Raw genomic sequence first — 25,462 nt, 5'->3', positions numbered from 1 at the left:
TACTCAAAGACATAATTTCCTAATCTCTCAGCTACGCTGAACAAATTGTTATCTCAAAATTTTAATTGGATGTATTTGGGGATATGATGGGCATGGGCGTGGGGCAGGATTTGGTTGCCCTCCAATCCCTTTTGACTAATGAAAAGGGCACTAGTCCTTTGAATTTCCAATTGAATACACCTTTTTTGAAGTTTTTATGACAACTTCTTCTATACGAAGCGCCCTGGTCCAAGAAACAAAAAATAGCAGTTACACATTGTGCCTACATCGCTCTTTACTTAGGCAGCGCTTTTGCGCTATCTATGATAGTAATCACTAGCCAAACTGTTTTTCTTTATTAGGTGTAACATATTTACTAACTGTCTATTCATTTTACCAGATTATATATTTTTTATTATTACAGAGACTCTTTGCATCACGATTCCCCGAACTGAATTTTCATTCTTGGACTGGACGTCCAAATGATCCTTGGACTGCCCGACCCACATCATTGTGACGTCTGTCGACAAAAAAAAATCATGAATGACACGGAAGTTTTCTAGATTTTAGCCTCACACTTGAATTTAAAAAGCGGAAACTTAAAATTACAAGAAATTAGTCTAAAGAGCTTGCACCAACAATAATTTGCCTCCTTCTTCTCTCTACTAATACTACGTCTTCTTAACTTCTGTCAGATTCCTCTCACAGATAGAAGAACTATTCTATTGTATTGTATTGTATCAGATTAACAACGCTTCTTGACTACTAAGGTCCCTGCGTCGGTCCTGCAGCTTATTCCTGCAGCATGATTCGATCTCTAGGTCCCGTATTACCAAGCTAAGGTCAAATCCACTGCGCTACCACAGGACAGAACTTCTATTCTAAGTTCCATTCTTTCTATTTTTAAAAAGTATACCATGAACCTTGACTCTGATTGGCCAATCAAGAAATTTATGCTAGAAAATTGAACATTGAAATTATGAACGGGCGAACATAATTGGCGCTGTAAGCGTACATAATTTTGATTTTATCGACAGTTGTGACTCTGATTAGGCTCAGGGATAAATCTAATGGGAAATCTAAAAAGAGATTCATCGTATCTTCGATGACAGTCCTACGTCTCATAGGGTTGCTTATCCTCTGGTACCTCCACCTATCCTAGTGTTTGACCAGAGTCAGAGCAACTACTAGTTCAGGAGAACTGGTAGTTACTATTTATCGTAAATCTATTATTCAAAAGATATACTACACAATTATCTTCCAAGTGTATCAGACCTTTGATGAAGGATGTTTCTTTTCCTCTTGCTAGGGTATCGTATACTGATATCTGTCTGCAAGAGCTCTGAGGGTTAATTCAGTGCTGATGCTTTTAAGGAATAATCTGTTGTTGTTATACCACCAGAGAAAAAGAATACAGTCAACATTATCTATAACCTTAATTCTCATAGAATTAGCATCAAGGGTGAAGATTCAACCACATTAGTATGTTGTATTAAGATAATATAAGTGTCAAAGCCTTCATCAATATTATCCTTAATTTTATAATTGATCTAGTAGAATACCTTCTAAAAGATACAACAGATAATTATTATATAATTTATAAATGTTCTGTTCTGTCAATTGGGCGTTAGAGAAAAGAAACAGCTTTGTTGATTTATTGGTTTTTTACCTGCACAAACCCAACAACAATGTGGAGTGCAAACATTAGTAAAAGATAAACAGTAAATAGCACTAAAATGGCTATAAACTTTATAACGAAAATCCCCTTCTGAAAAGAAAAAAAAAGAGAAAAAAAGATTATACTCGGGAATAAAATCTGAACAATGTCAAACATATATACTAATTTTCTGTTTTTGGATCAATGTCGTAAGCGATGAAAAGACTTAGGATAATAGAATGTAGTTAGAATGTAGGATACTACAATTCTATTTCTTATACAAATGGGTAGTACAGTAAAAAGAAAATGACAACTGGAGAACTAAAAATATGGTATAAACTACAAAGATATTTTTGAACTATACCATACTTTACTAGGCGAAATTTTGTCCATGCACTAACCTTGGTTCTTATCCACCCCATTTATCGTTGTTGAAAAATAGGAGACTTATTAAAAGTAATGTATAAATTAAGCAGTTTGGAAACTAACATCTTATGAATTTTTGGAGTCACCCGATTCTTCTCTTTCTATATTTTTATTTTGTGGTCATATCTATTATCTATTTATTTTTAGACAAGTCGCTTGGAAGAAGTAAGCAGTGTGGATCTGGCCAATTTCGATGTCGAGGATCTGGCGACTGTATTTCTTCTGCATGGGTTTGTGATGGAGATCCAGATTGTCTTGATGGAACAGACGAAGAATTTTGTCAAGACTATATGTCAGAGTTTAAGAAGCAGATGAATCATCAAATTGTTGGTTTTGATGCTGAAAAGTGGCTAAGTACAACTGCAGAAACGTGTGCACGTCGGTGTTCAGAAGCGAAGGAAATCACGTGCAGAAGTTTCAACCACAAGTAATTATTTTTGCGTTATACGACGTTTTTTTCAGAAAAATAATGTGTTAATTTTTCAAGTGAGTAGAATAAACCTTCTATCTGAATTTAAAATATCTAATTGTTCTTGAGAACAAAAACTTTCCAAAGTGATTAAATATCTTCAAGATACAAAAGTTTTGCAGCTGCAGACCTGTTACACCTACCATATGAAGTATTGAATTAATACATGCATCGTGAAACTAGCAATACTGCTATGTATTCAAGTCTTTTTCATATTAAATAAGAAAAAATAAGTTTTTTTTTTCAACTGAAAGTAAGGAGCAACATTAAAACGTAAAAAGAACAGAAATTATTACCTGTGCCCCCTCCTCAGCACCTCGCTCTTCACGCTAAAGTTTTTTGGTACTTTTAAAAATGCTTTTATTGTTCTAATTAAATGACCTTTATGTTTCAGGAGTAATTCTTGTAGATTTAAGACACAATTATAATTTTAACGTAAGAGCAAGGTGTTGAGTGTGGGGCAACCCATCTCATATACGTAATAATTTCTATTCGTTTTATGTTCCAATGTTGCTCCTTACTTTCAGTTGAAAAGACATTTTTTAAAATTTCATTTCTTGTTGTTTTTTAAATGATGCCTGGAAGTCTAGCTCTACCTCAACGGGAAAATCTATCCCCACGGAAAGATTCTTTAAATAATTCAGTCCTGGTAAAAATTTACCTCGGACAATTACCTTTGACATCTCCAAACGTAAAATTCAGCTGGCAAAGAGAAAGTAAGACAAATTGAAAGAATTTCGCGTAGGAATTCTGACAAATACCCCCAGTGTAGATTTTATTCTCAAAAGTTCACCCCCAGAAGCTTCCTTCTCCATTGAGAATTCTCCCAGTGAAAATTTCCCTAGCATAAAATTTACCCCGCTCCAAACCAAAAAATGTACGCATGCTTCCCAATAACAGTATACAATACGTAATAACGCAATGTACGGTAAACGGTAAATTTTATCCACCTTTCTCCAGGGACGATGGGGGTCATGTTATCTCCAAAGGCATGACTATTGGGTCTTTTAACTATGCTGAACAAAATGGCTAACTGAAAGAAACGGAAGCTTTGTAGTAAGGCTTCAGATGGTCCTCCCGGAATTCTACTAAATTCTACTTTAGCTTTCAAATTTTATGCTCACACTGGAAGCCTAGTTGCACTCCAGTCTTTTTATTCACTTAAAATGGGCACTAGAATTTTTAATTTCTGTTAGAATGAGCTCTATCCAATATTCTAAGACCATTGGTTCAATACCATCACCTCTGAAAAACGAAAAAACAAAAAAGAAACAATAAATAAACATGCACTCATGATTCTGGCAAAAAAATACCAAATTCCGTATTTTTCCATATAGGAGCTTGAAGCTTGAATCCTACAGGGGGGTTCTCTGATACTCTGAAGCTGATGGTGTGATTTCCATTAAGATCCTTTGACTTTTAACGGGCGTATCCTCCCTTTTTCAAAAATACAACAAACGTTCTCAGGCTTCTAGCTTTTGATGGGTGGCCCTAGACTGAATGAATTTGATATATTTAGAATCAGAATAATAAGATACTTGAGATTCTCTTGATAAATCTATTGATATCAAAATTTCTTTGTTTAGAGTTTTGGTTACCATTGAGCCGCGTCATTCCTTATTTACAGTTCGTTACTACGAACTGTTGGAAAAGAAATTAAAGGAAATAAAATGCGCACGCCTATTGCATGGTGTTGCTGTCCCCTGGCAATTCAATTATGAAAATATGAATAGGCTCTACTGAGATATGAAATGTATATCCGTTTGCTCATCTAGATAACATTGAAACTTGTTTTAATAGATAAAAAATGAGTCAAACAAGCTTGGACAATTTGAAAATACTTTGAAATTATTTTGGAATTGAAAGAAAATGAAACTGAAGGAAAGTAAGAAAGGAGAAAATTTTAATGAATCATATTCACTTTAGCTTTCAGCAAAAGACAGAAATTAATTAAGTGCCCCACAAGACTTGAAATGAAAAAGAAATAAACACCACAAAGTAAAGAAAAATTTGTTTTCCATTACTGAAATAATGGCAAAAAACAATCCAATTGGTAAAAGTAAAGTGAATAAATTGAGTTCAGTACTTTTAAAATTCAGTCAAAATATTTTCCTGGATGTTACAACTCGAATTTCGTCTGATCCATACTAATCACACAAGACGAGAAAATGAAGAGAAAAAGAGAAAATGAACCTGAATGAAATAAGAAAAGAGAATATTTTATTCTCCAATTTTATCTGATCCATACTAAACACAACATTTTCATCCCAGCATTCGCTGAATTATACCAACTATATGAAAAAGTGGTGCTTGCAGCGAAAAAAAAATTCTTGCATTGCATTAGAGGTAACGCAACATTGCCCGCGTATAGACCGTGCCTTCCGTGTATTATTTCTTCTTTTATTTTCCACAGCCACTTCGGATGAACGGAATGGTCGTGGAAACTTCAAAGGGATTCATTCCGTTGGAAATTGAAAATGCTACTGCCCTTCGTAGAAACTGAAAGTGACCGGTGGGCAACCAGTCCGCCTCTCGAATCCCTTTGTAGCTCTCAAGTCTCTCATAACTCCCAAGAACTCAGTCAAAATTCTGAGTCTACCATTTTGTTCAAAATGGTCGAAAATCAAGTTAATATTCCCGGGGATATAACAGGAACCTTAGAGGCCCTGGGGAAAAGGCCTGAGATCCTGCAAATTTGTTATTATTTACCCGTAGGCTTAGTAATGATAACAATGAGTCTTGTAATATCTTGAGTGTGCAATTGATTTAAAAATTCCAAGGTTTTTTTTTCTGAATCTAGAGGATCAAATATTTATTATAGGAGAAGAGAGTTCTAGGAGAACCAGAATTACTGATCAGTTCAAAAATTAGAGTTGCAAATCCTTAGGCTAGAATTGAAATATACGAAATAATTGATAGCTCTGGTTTTTCTAAGCTGCTCTGTTTCAAAATTTTAGACCATATAGACACCTGAAATAAAATTTTTGGGCCAAGGTCATACTAGGAGCAAGGCGTTCCAGATCCAAAGGATATTCCTGAGGTTCTAAAGATCTTCTATGGATACAAGGGATATATCATCTGCATAACCGGTTTACTTTGAAACCGACCCGATCACGAACCTTCCATAGCAATAAGATTTCTTATGGAGCCAAGAAATACATAATTTACATGCTCAAACGGTAATATAATTTACATATAAATAGATAGATAGATAGTTTATTTTAGCCCACCATCAGAACAACAACATGGCGGAGTATAACTTAATAGTCATGAGGCTCTAGCAACCAGTCGTAACAGCCAAATCCAATATAAGGCTGTACTTGAAATGTATCTTATACTTGTAAGAAAGTAGAACTCAGAGAGAGAACAGTTCGAATATACCCTTTTTTATTATCCTGAGTGAATATAAAGTGGGATTTTAAACGTATCTTATAATGCTCAACTGATTTTTAAGTAATCGAAAAGTGAAAAATCTGCTGCCCCCTTTATCTTATGACACAAGCTTGGGTTACGTAAACCGGCAGACTTATGTCCCCGTTGAATCAATTGTTATGGCAATATTTTTATAGGGAACTTATAGTCAAGTGTATTCCAACACCAAGCTCTCTCAATGCCCCTCCCCAAGTTTAGTCCCCCTTTTTCAACTTACATTTTTTTTTGAACTTCGAAATTTTCATTTTTTTGACATAGAGATTTTTTAAACTTTATTTTTTTTACTTGGACATTTTTTCCAACTCTATAAAGTAAGATTTTAAATGTATTATATTAAAAGGTGCCGAGAATATAATCTTATTAACATTGAAATAAAAAAATAAAATAAAAAAAGCAAAAGAAATAAAAAAAAGTAAAAAAATGTCATTACGAATATTGTTTTCTAAAACAAAAAATCATGAATAGGAGGTGTATGCCATTTTCATTTTGTATTTCAAAAATACAAATTTTGTATCTTGTGATATTATATTTGAATGTACATTTTTGTTATAGACTGTGGAGCATGAAGAAAAGGCTTGTTATCACCAGAAAATGAATTATAATGTGTTTGAGCATGATAAAAGCTGTGGAGTGCTACAAAATGTCTATGTGAAATTTTTATGTAAATATGTAGCATTGTACATGCCATTATTTCAATAAGAATATTTCATTGAATTACTTTCTTATGCTTCCAGTATTTTATGCAGCCGTCCCCATGGTACTCCGTGGATGGTCATTGACAGTAGTTGGTCTATTATATGTTTTGGACCAACATTAATTGTGCCCTGAAGGGTAAACACTTACGTCATATTAAAAAAAGTGTAGATAAAATATTCCAAGAAAGTTTGTTCACATGATAAAATTATCGTTGCATTGAATGCTGACAAAAACAAATGTTTCTACTGTGAAATAATTAGTGGTGGTGGTACTATTGGAAACGTATGCGTGCATTGTCATGACAGCGAAAGAGTAAAAATACTGAAAGAATTCAACATTACTGATGGTGAATATGTGAGAGTAACATTTCGAGAGATGATAACACTAGAAGAGAATACAAGCATAAGAATAATAAATGATGATGAGGGGTAATTTTTTGCTAGTGCTTGTGGAAATACGTTACCCAGTAGTAACCTTATCGCAAGCTGTCGGGTTTTAGCATTTAACTTATTTAGAATTAACTTATTTTAATTAATTTAGAAGGTGAAAAGAAGACAGGGTACACTTCTACCAAAATCCCAAACCGTATCTTGTCTACGCACCGGAACTGTTATCTGTGTAAAAATAATGTCGTAACTTAGAGAGTGAAATCACAGGCAAAATAAAAAGGGTCATTGGTGGATAATATCACCGAGGAATATAAATCAGAATCGATAAAAAACAAAGCACACGTGAGCATTATAGTACCATAGATGGTATACCAACAGATACAGCCAAGAACCTAATAATACCAATGTCAAAACACATATTGAGCCTGTAGTTGACACCACAGTAAAAAAATGTGTATAACTCAAAATTGAAAAATGATTATTCTAATGGTCACGAACTAAGCTTTATCTTGTGCACACACTTTCTTGGAATATTTCATCGTCCCTTTTTAAATATGATGTAAGTGTTCATGCTTCTGGTGCACAATTAATATTAATTTAAACATATAATATACCAACTACTGTCGATGACCAGCCATAGCGTACGACGGGGGTGGCAGCATAAAATATTGAAAACATAGCAAAGTAATTCAATAAAATGTTCATACTGAAATAATGATACGTAAAATACTACATATTTAAATAAAAAATTAATATTGGCGTAATGTAGTACTCCATAAGCTTTCAAACATATTATTATTCACTTACCGCTGATAACAGTCAATTTCTTCATGTTCTTCTGTAAATAACACAATCATACATTCAAATATAATATCACAAGAGGATTTTTCAAGCAAATAGCAAATGAAATTGACTCTTGATATTTTTGAAATACAAAATGAAAATTAAATACATATGCTACTTATGATTTTTTGGTGTAGAAAAACAATGCTTATAATGAAATTTTTTTGAAAAGTTCTTTCTTTTTTAATTTTTTCATTTTTTCATTTATTTTTGCTTTTTAAAAATATTTATATGTTATCAAAATTCAATTCTCGAGGCCATTTAGTATAATACATTTAAAATATTGCTTTATAAAGTTGTAAAATAGTGAAGTTGAAAGTCCCAAAAAAGTTGAAAATTTTACAAGTTAAAAGAAATTCAGAGTTCAAAAGGGGAGGGGCAAGAGCTGGGGAAGGGGTATTGGGGGCCCTTGGAGGTAGGACATGGATGACTATAAGTTTCCTCTAAAAATAAATCCCATAACAATTGATTCATTGTAGGCATAAGTTCGCCGGTTTTACTTTACCCAAGCACGTATCCTAAGAAAAAAGAGGTAGCAGATTTATCACTTTTTGATTGATTGAAATTCGGTTTATATTATAAAATGTGTTTAAAATTCTGCTTTATATTCACTCATTGTGGTGAAAAAGAGTATATTAAAACTGTTTTCTCTCTGAATTCTACTTTCTTACTAGTATAATATACTTTTAAAATCCAGCCTCATATTGAATATGGTTGCTACGACTGGTTGCAAGGGCCTCATGGTTATCTGCAAATTGTGTGTCAGTTTGAATATGCAAATTATTTATTCTCTGGCCCCATTGGAAATCTGGTTACTAGGGAAGGTTAATGACCGGATTCTGGTTGCTAGGTAAAGTGGTTATGCAAATGATGAATCCCTTGTATCCATAAAAGATCTTTAGATCTTTACACCCTCATTGACTATTTTCAACCATCTTTGATAGAAAGGTTTGCCATTAAAAAGAGGGTTATAAAAGGCTTCAAGGTGGTAGAATCATTTTGGTACCGATGTCATTTCCAAAATATATCTAAAGCCGAAGAAAGAGTAGGGTTTTATTGAGAAAAAAAAATAAGCTCTAATTGTCTTATGATTATAAACATTCAAACACAGACCTTCTCAATTAAATTCTTCATACATAGATTAGGGGGGGGGGTATATATGTGTTTGTTAATAAATTGAAAATAGTGAATTTCTGCTTGACCACGGCTAATAGTTTAAAGTTGTCTCTAGAATATTGCGATAAAGCTAGTGTTATATATTCTGTGATGTTTTATATGAGTGCTGTCTTTAAGTCCAGAAACCAACGAGTGCGTCCTGACAGAAAGCAACACTGGATTGTCTGGAAAAGTCATGTGGTCTTCTGATTGGAACTATTTTGAAAGAACTGCCTACTCAATAAATTGTAATGATTCTCAGCTATTTGAGTGTGGGAATAAGAAGTGTATTGATAATGCTCTGGTGAGTTATTTGTTTTTAAATTGAATTTCCATCATTTTTTTTTTAGTATGAGTCTCAAGGTGACAGAAAACTGTTCAATATTTATGCCAAGTTTGTTTATAGTACACCTATAGATAGATAGATAGATAGATAGATAAGTGTATTTCAAAAGCCTAAGGGCCATATACACACAACAATATAAATAAATAACACACAAGCAAGAAAATTAAACAACAGTACAAATTACAAGCACGCACAGAAACAGAATACAGCGCGAAAATATCTAAACTAACGACAAAATAAGTTAATCATAAAAACGTTTCTTCTTACTAAGGATTAACGGACTTTTCCCCTTTATTAATAATATTTTCACTCTTAACAACCTATTCTAAAAATATTGCCAAGGACCCCCTCGCTTAATTGGTCGTCCCATAAATCTTCCGCTTTCCCGATTGAAAGAGAGAGAAAAAAAAAGAAGAGAAAAAGAAATTCTTGTGTTTTATATCATATAACGGGAAAGGGAGAGCACTTCCAATCTTGATGGGAAAAAATTGACTCTCAACTAGGATTCAACGGAGGAAATTTAGTGTAATTCTATTCCGGGAACGTGGAGAGAAGAAAGGATTTGCTTAGGAAATTCTCCAGATCTAGGCCTCAAATTATTAAGACTTGCTGTCTTTGTGACTTATAATAATAATTCATATTGTGTCTTATAATAATAATTAATAATAAATTATTCCAGAAAAAAAAGTTCGTAGGCCATAGGAAAATTACATAATACACAAACAACAACTTAACTACATTAAATTAAAACAATTTAAAGAAAACGCTCCCGATGCACCGCTGCAATCCTGACAAACCTTGCTATCCTTTTGATACTCAGGAAATTTGTATCATTCATTCTATCTACCATCCATATCTCATTCAATTTTTCTTTACCATACATCTCACGCCTCCAATCATTCAATTCGACACATTCACACACAAAGTGTATTAAACTTTCATCCTGAGATCCGCACATAGGACAAGCAATAGATACTACCTTCTCCCCTTTTCTCCTTTGATACTTTCTTTTATCCCCAATCAAAAATCCATTTCCCCTCCAATCCAAATACGCCTTCAAATCCTCTCTACTTAACCCAACCTTCCAAAATACCTCCTCCCCCCAACTCCTCTTTATCTGTTTATAAAATTTTAACGACCCTGAACGATCCAGACTTGCCCACCATATCTGTATTTCTTGATTCTTCAATCTCTCTTGTACCTCCCTTATTACTATTTCCTCCATACCCATAATCCCCTTTCCTTCATTCCACCATTCTCCTAATCCACACTTGTCTAAGATGTCCTTAATCTCCGCCGGCCACCCTGTTTTACTATTCTGTCTCAACGCCTCTAAGTATGCTGCCTTTGCTACCGTAAATCTCTGCATACCCAGTATCAACATGGTAAATGCCCATAATTTGGGAATATCGACATTCATTGGTGATTATCTGAAATACCATTTTTCTTCTTTGATATAGTCAGTGTTACAGGTCAACTTTTTCAGTCTTATGCAAGGTTTGATGGTGACAGATTAGTCTAAGTTGGGTTAGATTATGTTTTTAACGCATTTTTGGTATTTATAACCTAATTGAACCTAACCCAACATAAACTAACCTAATTTTAATTTTTACCATCAAAGCTAGCATAAGACCGAAAAAGCTGATTCGTAAAGCTAATTAAATCACAGCACAGAAAATTGAAATTTCTAACATTCACTGTGAATCACTACATTAACCAGATTTCGGACATTCACAGTAACAGAAACATTAATAGTATATAAAATAAACATATAATCTTAAAGGAAAACAATCTTTTTTGCTTCTTCAAACCCAACTATTAATAACTGTATTTGGATTAAATCAATTAAGAAAGTCGCTGGAGCCAACTCACATGTTACCAGGGATAAACTGTGTACTAAATATGAAAAAATGGTGGACGTGAATAAGAAGCCTTAAATCTCAGAAGTCTTTTAGTGTTTTAGACCTTGTAGTTTTATTTCTATTTAAAAAGCCTGATTTAAAACGTAAAGAAAGTTTTCTAACATTGTTTACTAATATTTTAATAGCATGAATTCTCATTTAAATCTCGAATATAGCTTTTATTTTAAATTTCTAGTTTATTATGGCTATCTTTTTTGTAAACACCACACTGTGGTGTTTAATTTTATTTATAGCCACCAGGTCCAGTTAAGATATTCAAAGCAGCCAAACCCTATAGGTTGTGGATATGTCTCTTATCAGTCTTGCTAATGCAATGCTCTTTTCAGTGAGTTCTTTTCAAATTTCTTTTGCTTGAAATATGTCCTCTTTTACCTTGCTTGACGGAATCATTTCTTTCGAAGACTATATTGCTTGAAAAATACTTATCAATAATGTAGAAAAAAGAAAATAGGGGATCAAAGATTTTTGATTTACATGCCCACGGAAAAATTTTAGAACGAATTTCCAGCGGTACAACCCTTCGGTAAGATCACGCCAATTGGAAGGTGGGTTCACTAATTACCCCATGGGCTATAAACAATACTTTTTTTGTATCTCCTTTTTTTTCAATCCAAAAACTCCCCTTTGTGTACTTCATTACAAAAGAAAAAGAGAATCAAATAATTCTCCTTGCCATTATTAAAATTTGTGATGCTACCACTTGGAACCAAATTATAAAGAAAATGCCAGAACTGAAGTCCAATTCATGAAATTTCCAGGGCATCACCATGACGAAGCAGCTATCCTGACTCTAGCTGCCCTGCGGTTCTGAAATTAGTTAAGTAATGCCCCAATTTGAGGCTCCTAAGAGCGCCAATCGGGACGCCTCCATTCAAGTGATGATTTTTTTGCAGAAACGATGAAATATATGACGTGAATCACAGATAAGTAAAATAAAATAGATGGAAGAAAATTAGAAAAAAACATTTGCTAATGTGCTACCTTTACCTCTTCCCTCTTAAAAAAATTTCATGAATTTTAAAAATCAAAACATGTATGGCTGGTTTAGCTGGAAATTTTTTTCTAGAGATCCACCTCTTCAAAAACTAACTTGTCAGAATAACAAAATTGTTTGATATATACAGTTTTGATATTCTAGGGTACCAGATCAGCAAACTGCAATCCCAAATTTGAATGCCTTTTGGAATCAAAATTAGGTTTATATTAATAGTTTAGAATAGATTGCAGTTAGAGGGGAGGTGGGAGGGGTCCTTGTTTTTGTTATTGTATTTAGGTTATTTTTTTGTGCGTTTCTTTTTCTGTGGCTATGAATGACATTCTCTGGCTAGTTCAAGTTCAGCATATTAAATAAATAAAATATTTGCTGAAATCTTCAACAAAATCTTCAGCAAAATCTTCAATAGCCAGAAAAAACCACCATGTGATAAATCATCGTTGTCAATGCTCTCAAATTTGAAGGATAAGGGGAATTTGTATTTTCAACATCTGGAAGGGGGCGGGACACTTTTTTTTCAATTTTATGAATAATTTACCAAAATAGAATTTTAAAGATTTGGGGGGGGGGTCTAGGGGAAATATGACCCCAAACATCTCTCCCAATTGAAGCCACTGTAATTAAAAAGAGATAATGATAAATAGAAATGGGTGTAGATACGGAGCGAAAAATAAATTTTGGGTACTCCCCTAGAAAACCTGTTCACCCCTAAATAATTGCTCAAAAGCCAGAACAGCTATAAGATCTAACAGAAGACGATTATTGCTATCCCCTAGATGTCTGATCACCCCATACCTCACAGAGAAAAATTCTTATCTTTGCTCATGAGCATAAACTCATATTGTTTCATCATTCAAGGCTTGTAACGGTAAAGACGATTGCGATGATCGTTCGGACGAAGAAGTATGCAAGGAAAATATCAAATTTGCAATACGATTGGCTGGGTCTAACAAAACAAATGAAGGAAGAATTGAAGTAAGAGGTAACTCTACTCTAATTAAATTTGAGCATTTTTGGTAAGAATTTAGTAGAATTAACTGGCATAAAAGAGATATGTTTGCCTACACTTACTCTGTTTTTTTGGCCAGAAAAAGTCTTACAGGCTTGCAGCTTACAAGCTTGCAGGGTTTTGTTTCAGTATTCCAGGGAAAGGATATTTATATTTAGATCTAAAGACATTCTTCATGATGGAAGCTATACAAAAGAGATTTGTCTGATTAAAATTAATATGGATCAAAATTTTTATTGGAAGGACTACATGTCGTAGTACTACTACAAAGAACGTAGCAGTACAGTAGTACTACTGCAGGAGTCCAACTACTACCACTGCTAAGACTATAAGGGTAACTGTAAGGGTGAGGGAGTAATACTGCTATGAGCATAAATTCTGTAACCGGTTTACCTAGTAACCAGATCTGGTCACTAGCCCTCCCTAGCCGTCAAATTTTCTATACTACAGAGGATACATCACTAGCATATTTACAGGAGCACATTATTTACATATACCCATGAGGCCCAAGCAACCAGTTGTAGCAACCAGAGCCAATATAAGGCTAAATTAAAATGTGTTTATTCTAGTAAGAAAGTAGATTTCAGCGAGAGAACAGTTAGAATATATTTTTTCATCGAGTTTTTAATTGACAAGATATACTAAGCCTTGAATGGGGTGAGATGTTTGCAAGAAATGTGATATCATTGAGCAAATTCAAATAGGAAAAACAGTTAGGTTTTGCAGTAAACTTAAGACAATGAATTTACATAGATCTCAAGCTGCTTAAAATGCAATAGTAGAATTTATTGAGGATACTTACTTAAATCAGTGTATGAAAAAAGAGTGATATATATGCTGTTGTAATAAATGTTTCTAAATTGAGAATGCTTTTTCCTTTGTTAGATATTTTTATCAGGTTACCGCTCCTCTCACTAGGATATTCTCGAAGTAGAAAGTATCTTGGGATGTTTAGTTAGTCTATCGTCAGCTGTGAGAGTGTTAAGATTAAAAGTGGATAGATTTATGAAACATAAAATCGCGCGGAATCTTGTGATTTAAAAAAAATGTCTGAACCTAAATGATCGTTTTTAAAAGCTATCAGTACAAAATAAAAGTATCAATGAATGCTTGATAGTATTATGAATGATGATTCTCAAAACTTGAATTATTGTATGATGCTTATGATTCGTTGCCCAAACCCATGTATTCAGTTTATTGACATATTAATCGAAACAAAACAAAATATTATTGTAGATTCGCTTTTGAACACTACAATAGAAATTCAATGATGATTTAAGACTCTATCCAACTGATGTTTTTATCTATAGTTTTTTTCCTGAGCACAAAAAAAGTTGAAAATTTAGAAAATCCAGTTCAAGCCGGTTTAACTGATTTGAAGTGTGATGTCACGCGATTACTACTCCCTTTCTAGAAATCACAAAGTACATTCTCTTTATCGATCGTAATTCAGTTTCTTTTCGGCGGTGAGAGAGGTAGTGAAAAAGTTCTATAAATATCCACTATGCATGTATACATTGGACAGCTGGTCATCCTATGAGAATTTATACACATACACATACACACACACATACGCATTCAAATAAACATATACATATACATATACACACGTTTACATACAAGTACACATACGCATAAACCTACACACATCCACGCACATACACATACACACACATATACACATACACATATACATGCACATGCACATGCACATACACATACACATATACAAACACATACACATACACATACATATACACATACACATACACATTCACTTACCTATACACATGCACATACACTTATACATACATATAAAAAAACATATACACATTCACATACACACTCACTTACACATACACATACACACAGACGAGGGAGGAGATAAATTCTATTTCTTCTTATATTTTATACATATACACACGTTTACATACAAGTACACATACGCATAAACCTACACACATCCACGCACATACACATACACACACATACACATACACATATACATGCACATGCACATGCACATACACATACACATATACACACACATACACACACACATACATATACACATACACATTCACTTACCTATACACATGCACATACACTTATACATACATATAAAAAAACATATACACATTCACATACACACTCACTTACACATACACATACACACAGACGAGGGAGGAGATAAATTCTATTTCTTCTTATATTTTCTTTGGGTGAACTGATAAATCTCCTAGGGTTCTGAATAGTCTCGATCTTGTTCAAGAGATCGGTAAGTACATCATAATCAACTAGTCCAGGAATTATACTCATCATCTCTCCTTAGTCTTTTTGGTGATGATAAATATTCATTGTAGTAGTAGTAGTAGTAGACAGGTTCAATAGCAAAAACTTGACAGCTATCGCTGATTTGTGTTTCTTTACAACATATTCAAAATGAAAATACACTTGTAAATATAAATCAAAATATAAATATTAACTCTTATTGTACATTTTGACAAAAACCGGGACGAAAGAACTATCATATCGGTTTGTTCTTGCTTTATCGGGAACTAACTTATCTTGCTTTCTTGTTCTTGATGGTAGAGGTTGATCAGGTAGAATGTCACGGTGCTAAGATTTAGACTGCAAGAACCTTCCAAAACTCATTATCAGAGTTTTGTATCGGTTTTGGAGTAACGGCAGTCCTAGCACTTCCAGAGCCTTTTCGTAGGGGATGTCACGGCGGCCCTAGATGATCGATACCGCTTGCTTCTGAACCGATTCAAGCTCCTGACAAAGGTACATCGTTCTAAGTGCTGAGGGTGCCCAAAAAGGGCACGCATATTCCAGAATGGGATAGACATACGCTATATATGCATATTTAATAGTCTCTGTGTTCGCACTGAACCTACACATACCGTTTAAAGTCTGTAGACTAGAGTTTGCACTTTTAACCACGTTTTCGATATGTGTAGCAAAGCTGAAGTCATTGGAGAAAGTAACCCCAAGGATATTGATACTGCTTGTTATAAGGAATGGAACATTTGGCTCCATAACATCACTTTTTAGCGGGTTAAAGTGCACTATCTTCGACTTGTTCACATTAATTTGAAGATTTAGCTCCGCGCACTCTTTTGTGAAAACACTGAAAAAATTTGAATTGAGTTTTGGCGTCACAACTCCGTTTTGTACTAAATATTTCAGAATAAATGACAGGTCGTCCACGAACTTGTAGCTGTCGTCATAGTCAGCTGCGGGGAAGTTAATTACAGACAAGAATACAATAGCTGCAAGCTTAGTGCCTTGAGGGGCTCCGCAGGTTGATGAGGACCATTCAAAATTACTATCTCCTTCGTAGAGAGCAAACACACGATGCATCCTCTGACTGAGAAAGTCCAACACGAGTGTAAGAGTCTTTTTCTTAGCCCCAATTAGCTTGAAATTAAGGGCAGCTACAATGTGATTGATTAAATCAAATGCCTTTCGGAAATCTATGGCACCAGGGACTACAAAACTGTGACCATTTTCGACCCACTTGAGGAGACCGTCGTACATCCGTACTAGGTACACTAAGGTATTACAGTCTTTCAGTCCGCCGTTGTGTCTCTGGTCGATAGATCCCTTGATTTGATCAAGTAAGACCCTCATGATAAAGGTCTCGGCCACTTTTGCCAGGCATGGTGTTTACAAAATAGGTCTAAGCACGTCACAGCTCTTAGGGTTGGTAAGCTTCGGAATTATTCTAACGTTAGCTTCCTTCCAAACAGCTGGAAAGATCCCTATACGAAAGCAAAGGTTTATCAGCACTGAGAGTGGCTTTGCAATGAAAGGGGCGTATTCTTGAATCAGTTTGGGTAGAAGTTCGTCTGGATAAGCTGAACAGTTTACTTTCACCTTCATCAGGGTCTAATAGGTTGTCATCTCATCGAAAACGACTTCACCTTCATCTGCGCAGGATATAGTTTTTTTTTAATATTCATTTATGTCACCCTCATCATTTCATCATTAGAGAGAATAATATTTAAAAATATTAAAAAAAAGTAGTTGTTCTAGTAGTATTAATAGTAGTAGTAGTACTAGTAGGACAGAGTAAAAATAGTTATGAAACATTTTAAAATTTAACTTAATAAAAATTACTGTCATTGAATAAATAAGACCAAAAACGAACAAAAATTGCAATGAACAATCAACTTAAACCTAGAAAGAAGAGTAAATACAACAAACAGCCGTGGGGCTAACTTCGACTAAGGATTCTAAGGCCCAGAACATATTTTGTGTTTTCCGATAACAGCTTTTTAATTTGAGCCCTGTGTTTTTATTTATTCAACATCGACAATGAAATAAAAAATGACATCTAAAGGTTAAACATAGTTTGAAAATAAGACTAGTACTTTAAATGTCCTCCAAATTTTTTTCTTGTAACTTCACCCTTTGTCGAGCTGCTCAATTTGAACTTTGAACGGCTCACATCTTCTTTTGCTACTTGTAGTAATAATTCGAGCATTGCTAATAAAAAAATAAAACTAAGTCTGTTTTTCAGTTTTCTTAATGTCTCCCGAAATATATTTCTTGTAACTAGACAACCTTTATGGACTTAATCAATTTGAGCTTTGGTCAGTTCACATTTTCTTTTTCTACTTTCGGGAATAATTCGAGCATTACCAATAGAAAATAGAAACTAAGTCAGAAAAATAATAGAACTTATTGTCAGTGAATAAATGAGACTCAAAACAAACAAAACTCGCTACAAATAATTAAGTCAAACCTAGAAAGGGTAATTTCTACAAACAACAGTAGGGCTAACTTAGATTACAGATTGTAAGGCATAGAACTCCTTTTCTGTTTTAAAATAAAAGCTTTTCAATTTGAGCGACGTGTTTCCATTTATATAGCATCAATAACGTAATTAAAAAAAAAATTACATTTCAAGGTTAAATAACATTTAAAAATGGGCTCAAAGCGGTTAATTTCCACTCCTGAGAAATTGTAGGTAAAAAAAGATATTTAAGCAAAGACATGAAAAAAATGAAAAAATCTGACTAAAATATGGGGGGTATTTGGGGCCCTAAATGGGGATCTGTGGGTGCACCCATTGCGTACTGTCATGGGCCCTGTTATAACATCATCAAGGGGTACACTCAGAGGACTTCTTACTGAATAAATCAATACAATATATATGATAGAGAACGAATTTCCTAAATATTTTGCACTAGACGTATATTCGTTTAAAATAATGCTTCTTTTGGCTAAAGAAATTATTTGAGAACCTGAATAATCACAGTAGGTCTAATTCCATTCTGATGCCAAGAATATATTATCAAGATTAGCATTCGCTGTTAGCTGTCCAATTACAAAATTTTAACCCCTCTGATAGAGGGGTTAATACGGGTTAGTCTAAAATTATTTGTCAAATAGTGAATTAGGAAGGTGGATTTATTGTCAAATTTTAAAATTTGGGCAATGAAAAATAGGATTTATTATATTCCTTAAGGGAGAAACTAAGGGTAAGGCCTTAAAAATCTAATTGATTATGAATTCGAAAGTACTTACATGTGAAGGCTTATCTTGGCTCTGCTCATTTATTGTAATTCAAGCACTGGACGAATATTAATACTATTCTCTCATCCACAAGGTCCTTTATACAACAATCATGTCAAAGAACGAGTATTTCAAATTCATTGTGTGCACACTCTTAAATAGTAAGACCTGAATATGCAAGTTTGTTCCTCTTTATGTATAGGCTCAATCTACATCTAGTAATATGCTAATTATGTCTCTGTCGGGGTATGCAAATGAGGTATGAACTGACTATGCAAATTTGGACTCGTGGGAGTATTGCCTCCTAAACTACTTACTACGCCTATTACTAATACTACTGCTTCTACTACTACAACTGCTATTGCTGCTACTCTTACTACTACTTCTTCGGCTAAGGGTATTTAGGTGAAACTTACAGGGAATTTTTTGGGGGATGTTTAACTAAATCTAAGCACACTCTTTTTATGCAGGTTATGAAAATAGAGCATTAGCAATATCTAAGAAACAGCTTAGTATATTAAGTTGGAACTTTCATGGCATGTTGAGGTGGATATTGAACTAAATATAAACACGCTAAGTGTATGCCGGTTGTTATTAGGACGTATCTACTAACACCGCTAATGCTAATGCATCTTCTGCATTAGCAGAAGATGCTAATGCATCAACCGTGACTACTTGTGGCCGAGACTAAATTTTATACGAAACAAATTTTTAAACGATTCATCTCTTATAAAGTAAGTAAATAAAGAATTGCTGAGACTTTCAGGAATGAACTTCATTATATGCTGGACTTACAATCTACATTCATTTGTTCTTTTCAGTAATTTTGGTTATTATGTTGTTATTCAGTAATTTGGTTACTATGTTATTCAGTAAATTTGGTGTTTTTTTGTTGTTGTTGATGTTACGATACATTAAAACCTATAGCTCCAATAAAATTGTTTTCTTAAGCAATAAGTAACCCTCTGGTCTTTACAAGACACATGGTGCATTAATTCAAGCTCTATTTGTGGCAGTTTCTGTCAGATTTTAATTTCACTTGATTATTTACTCTAATTTTGTTTGTTTTGGGTGTCACATATTTATTTATATTGATTAACCGCTTGAATTACAATTTGACTTTATTTTCGGTCGTCTTGAATTTGATGTTGCTGAATATTATTATATATTAATTTGTCAATGTACCTTCATTTTGTTCTTTTCAGTAATTTTGCTTATTTTTTTTTTCGCTTTCTGTTGATGTTATGACAAATATAAACATAATACTAGAAATATTTTTTTTAAAACATTGAATGCTCTCAAAAAACCTCTATTAATTAATATTATAATGTTTTCTAAGCAGTAGTTGTATGTGTATATATGAATTTATTTATTTTTCTTCGATGGCTCCATATTTTTTTGGGAAAATTGGTATCTTGGGATATTCTCACTTAAAAGAAGACCTAGACAGGTCAGAAGTCTGAGAAGATTCGTTAAGATCCTAAATTTTGGTTGTTGCAAATGATGTTATATACTATGATAGTACATCATCTAAGCATGTCTTATGACATCATATATGAAATCACATATGCAATTTCTTGTATGGTGTCATGCATAGCATAAATAACATTATTAAGTTTCCAACGAATCAGTTGCTTCTATAATGTAATGTCTATTGAAAGGCCCAAAAAACGAAAATTTTTAGTTGCTGTTACTATAAATGGTGATTCTTTGGAACCACCGTCTGAACTATCAAACGTGATAAGATGTGAAAATCGCCAACCTAGACCATCAATTGTGACATCACCAATATGGGCAGCTAAAGTAAAGGCCATTGCTAAATTGTCTGTAGTAATCAAAATCCGAAAACTTGTCGAAAATGAAAATGAAGAATAAAGACACAGGCGGTAAGAAGATACACGAAAACGACAATTAGAGCGTGTCAAAAATGAAAATGAAGACCAAAGACATACTTGGTTAGAAGATATGTGACACCGAGCATGTTAGCGAGTCAATGAAAATCAACCTGGACAGTGAGAATCAAAATGCGTCAAAATTGGAAATGATAGAGATGATGATCTGTTGGAAGGCCCAAAAAATAAAAAAAAATTCTAGTTGCAGGAGTTCCTTCAATAGTCAAATTTTTCTGCTGTAGCCACATACATTTAACCTTCTTACGCAATCGCATGTTTGGTGTCTTTACATATTAATCCCTAGCTATGCCTTCAATAAAAGATAGTATGAATAGTTGTGTTAAAAATAAAAAATGCAAGACAACGTACATTATTATAACGAGAAAAATTGAAACAAACTAATAATTTTTGTATTTATCTTCTCTGCTTTTGCACTTATATCATCCCATCTGCTTGTCCTTTATGTGCATCAATTAATGCTAGATAAAAAAAAAAAATCTTTGAGTATTAGACGTCTAGTGTGCTAGCACAAGACTGAATAGATGTGGAGTATCGATTAATCTGCAGCTGGAAAATGGCTAGTTTCCCTAACTGATGAAACATTTCTTTACTGCCCTATCGTTATTTTATGCCCATTTCCGTTTAATACCTCTCGTTTTTTCTTTCTAATGTATGGAAATGTTTTTCGTGCATAGTTTGAATAGTTTCGTTGTAATATAAGTTGTTAAATAATCTAATAAACTATACAAATTACCTAAAATCATTTAAGAATTCGAAATTTGATTACTTTTAGCGTTTGGCGTATGGGGAGGTGTTTGCGACGATTCTTTTGGGCTTCTAGATGGCAATGTTGCATGCAGAGAACTTGGATTCCACCTTGGGGCAGCAAAAGTCTTGTCTCAAAGTTTTTTTGGTCCTGTGACTCCACTCATTATGGACGATGTTGAATGTCTCGGGAACGAAACTTCGCTTGCAGATTGTGCTTTTGGTGGATGGGGAACACATGATTGTGGTGATGACGAGGTAAGAGCTCACCATCTCCTTTTTTTCAGGTCAATAGTTTCCTGGTTAATCTTTTGGAGGGATTTCAATCGATTGGAATCCCAATTACATAATTCTCTCAAAGAGGATTTTAAGCTAACATATGCGCTACAAAAGCCTTTGTCTACAAAAGCCTTTGTCCCAAAATCCTGATATTCTTTAAATTTTTGGCCTATTTATCCATTTTTTATAGATCAGTCCTAAACTGTTTTTTTTCCTACTATTAATAAGCTACATATCGGTCAGACAGGCTACTATTGTTCCAGGAATAAACGTCCGCTGTACTTTCATATATGTTAGAACATGTTTGAAAGAAATGAAGTCATGAATCAGAAATGAAGTCTGAAAGAAAAGAAATCTTGCAAATATTTGAAATTATTAGCTTTAATTTTTTTTTGCTAGTATATTCGAATTTTAAATCAAACATTATCGGTTTCTTTTGCATTATTTTTTTTCCTGGTAGAAGGATAAATAGATGGGACCCATGTCATAAATCAAATTCATTGTGGTCAAAAGAATCCTTGACCCTTCGAGGCACCTAAAATGAGCTCAACATTACCCCTCGAATAAGGAAGTTTACGTTATCAATTCATTAATCTGGTTATAAGAAACCTGCTTAACAACATGAAGAAAAGGGGAGCCATGAAAAAAAAAAAAAAAAAAAAAAAAAACGTAAAACAACTATTAATGATACGCAAAATATAGGGAGACGAAAATTATCTCTCCAACGTTTATGAAAAATGTCAACGGCTTGTTAAAACGACATATTTCATTGTTTCTGTACCGGCCGCTTTTTCAAATTAATTTTATAAAACAGATCTGCAAAAGTGGTTCAAATAGACTGACTTGTGATATATCTCTGTATTTCTAGAATTATAGCGAACTTGTGCTTTAATGAAAACACAAAACTGATATAGCAAAAGAGGACCAGGAGCGAAAAAAGTCATTATATACCATACAGAAAATAAAATAAAAATTTATAAAGTTCTCGGTAAGTTTTCCTAGGGGAGATTGTCGGGGAAATTTTCCTGGGGAGAATTTTCTATAGGGCATTGTCGCGGGGTGTGTCTAATTTTCCGCGGAGGAGGATCTTTCTATTGGGGGAAATTTTCCGGGTGAAGAATTGTCCCGGGGGAATTTTCCGGGGAGAATATTTCTATTACTTTTAAATCTAAAATACGATCATTATTAATGCGCTTGGGAGGATTTTCTACGCATGAAGAGTTTTTTTTACAGGGGGGAGTCTTCCTAGGGGGGATTTTTTACATGTAAAATATAGTTTATAATATATATATATATATATATACACATATATATATATATATATATATATATATATATATATATATATATATATATATATATATATATATATATATATATATATATATATAAATAAGTTGTCTGTGTGTTTGTGGGTCTGTCGGGTGACGTCATGTTTGTGTGTCGACTGACGTCATGTTTTCGACTGACGAAATTACAGACCGGGACATCGGGACAAAAATGACGACCGGGACACCGGCACATCTTCTATCTATCTATATATATAAAAATAAGTTGTCTGTGTGTGTGTGTGTCTGTCGAGTGACGTCATGTTTTCGACTGAAGAAATTAAAGACCGGGACATGGGGACACAAATGACGACCGGGACACCGGCACATAGGGAATATAAATGACGACCGGGACACTCAAAGAGAAAGCGACCGGGACACAAGGAATGTTCGATTAGCAATCACCATCAACAAAGCACCGGGACACAAATGACGACCGGGACACAGGGAGTATAAATGACGACCAGGACATAAGTAAAAAAACTAAAAAGAAAAAAAAACTGAAAACTAATAAAAAACTAAAAAAGCTAAAAAACTAAAAAAACTAAAAAAGAAAAAAAATAAAAAAAGGAAAAAAATGAAAAATGAAGGAGAAAAACAAAACTAAAAAAAAATAAAAATAAAAAAAAGGACACCGGAACACAAGGAATATAAATGACGCCCGGGACACTCAAAGAGAAATCACAGACTGGGACACCGGGACACAAATGACGACCGGGACACAGGGAATATAAATGACGACCGGGACACAGGGACACCTGTGTCCCGGTCGTATATATATATATATATATATATATATATATATATATATATATATATATATATATATATATATATATATATGTATATATATATATATATATATATATATATATATATATATATATATATATATATAAATATAAATATATATGAAATATACAAATATATATATATATATATATATATATATATATATATATATATATATATATATATATATATATATATATATATATATATATATATATATATATATATATATATATATATATATATATATATATATATATATATATATTCACAGGTGGGACATAGGGACACAACTACAATGGCACGTAACTAATATGGCGCGTAACGACTTACGCGCGCGGGGGGGCTTGGGGGGGGGCGCGAAGCGCCCCCACCAACTAGGTGATGGGGTGGCGCGAAACGCCACCCCAACAGCTAGTATATATATATATATATATATGTATATATATATATATATATATATATATATATATATATATATATATATATATATATATATATATATATATATATATATATATATATATATATATATATATATATATATATATAAATATATAAATATAAATATATATGAAATATACAAATATATATATATATATATATATATATATATATATATATATATATATATATATATATATATATATATATATATATTTCTTTGTCAAGAAATTACTGTTGTAATGTTTTCAGGCGGTTGGAATTCGATGCAAGATAGCGTCATCAGAATGTCCCGATGATAAATTTCGCTGTGAAGAGTCAGGTGCCTGTATATCAGCACAGTATGTTTGTGACACAGTCAATGACTGCAGTGATGCGTCGGATGAAGATAGAAGTAGATGTCAGGTAAACTTAACAAAGTTGACAGCGTTAACTTCGGCTTCGAATAAGAAAACACGGAGCACTTAAAACTTGGATGGGCTGTATTTCAACAATTTTAACTATTTTATACAGTAAAAACAAACATTATTGTAAAAACTATTGTAAAAACATCATCGTAGATATGCTGGTGCTGTAAAATATTGCTCCAAAAAAGATGAGAAAAATTCTATTTCAAAAAGAGAGAAGACAACGATTTGCATTTATTTTATAATTCTAAATTCTATATATCTATATATATATATATATATATATATATATATATATATATATATATATATATATATATATATATATATATATATATATATATATATATATATACATATATATATATATATATATATATATATATATATATATATATATATATATATATATATATATATATATATATATATATATATATATATATATATATATATATATATGTAAATAAATTATATATATAAAAGTATTACAGTCGTTTCTGTTTTGTTTTCTCTCTTTCCCTTCTTTTTTTTCTCTAAAATTCGAAATCCTTGTCAATAGCCAAATAATAGTTTTGAACCTCCCCTTTCAAACCTTATCCCAATTCAACTGGTGTCAGTGCTCAAAATTTACCTCAAATATGACACTTGTTCTGTGACGTGAAGTTTAATTACTCCTGCCCTCATTGTGTTAACGTTTTATCAAAACCTC

At 33.1% G+C, this 25,462-nt stretch overlaps 1 protein-coding gene across 1 annotated transcript in view; it reads left to right on the top strand.

The window, feature by feature from the left end:
* LOC136032122 (neurotrypsin-like) overlaps positions 1-25,462 on the top strand; it is a 121,207-nt gene that overhangs the window by 50,346 nt on the left and 45,399 nt on the right. The window contains exons 9-13 of the mRNA XM_065712288.1: positions 2,210-2,489; positions 9,185-9,350; positions 13,167-13,290; positions 21,529-21,758; positions 24,596-24,748. Of these exons, the coding sequence (XP_065568360.1) occupies positions 2,210-2,489; positions 9,185-9,350; positions 13,167-13,290; positions 21,529-21,758; positions 24,596-24,748 (953 nt within the window). The remainder of the gene's footprint in view (positions 1-2,209; positions 2,490-9,184; positions 9,351-13,166; positions 13,291-21,528; positions 21,759-24,595; positions 24,749-25,462) is intronic.

Source organism: Artemia franciscana, chromosome 10 (assembly GCF_032884065.1).
Source record: "Artemia franciscana chromosome 10, ASM3288406v1, whole genome shotgun sequence".
In the NCBI taxonomy this organism is placed as follows: domain Eukaryota; kingdom Metazoa; phylum Arthropoda; class Branchiopoda; order Anostraca; family Artemiidae; genus Artemia; species Artemia franciscana.
The sequence above is the reverse complement of the archived record's forward strand: the minus strand, read 5'-3'. Positions and strand labels throughout refer to the sequence as shown.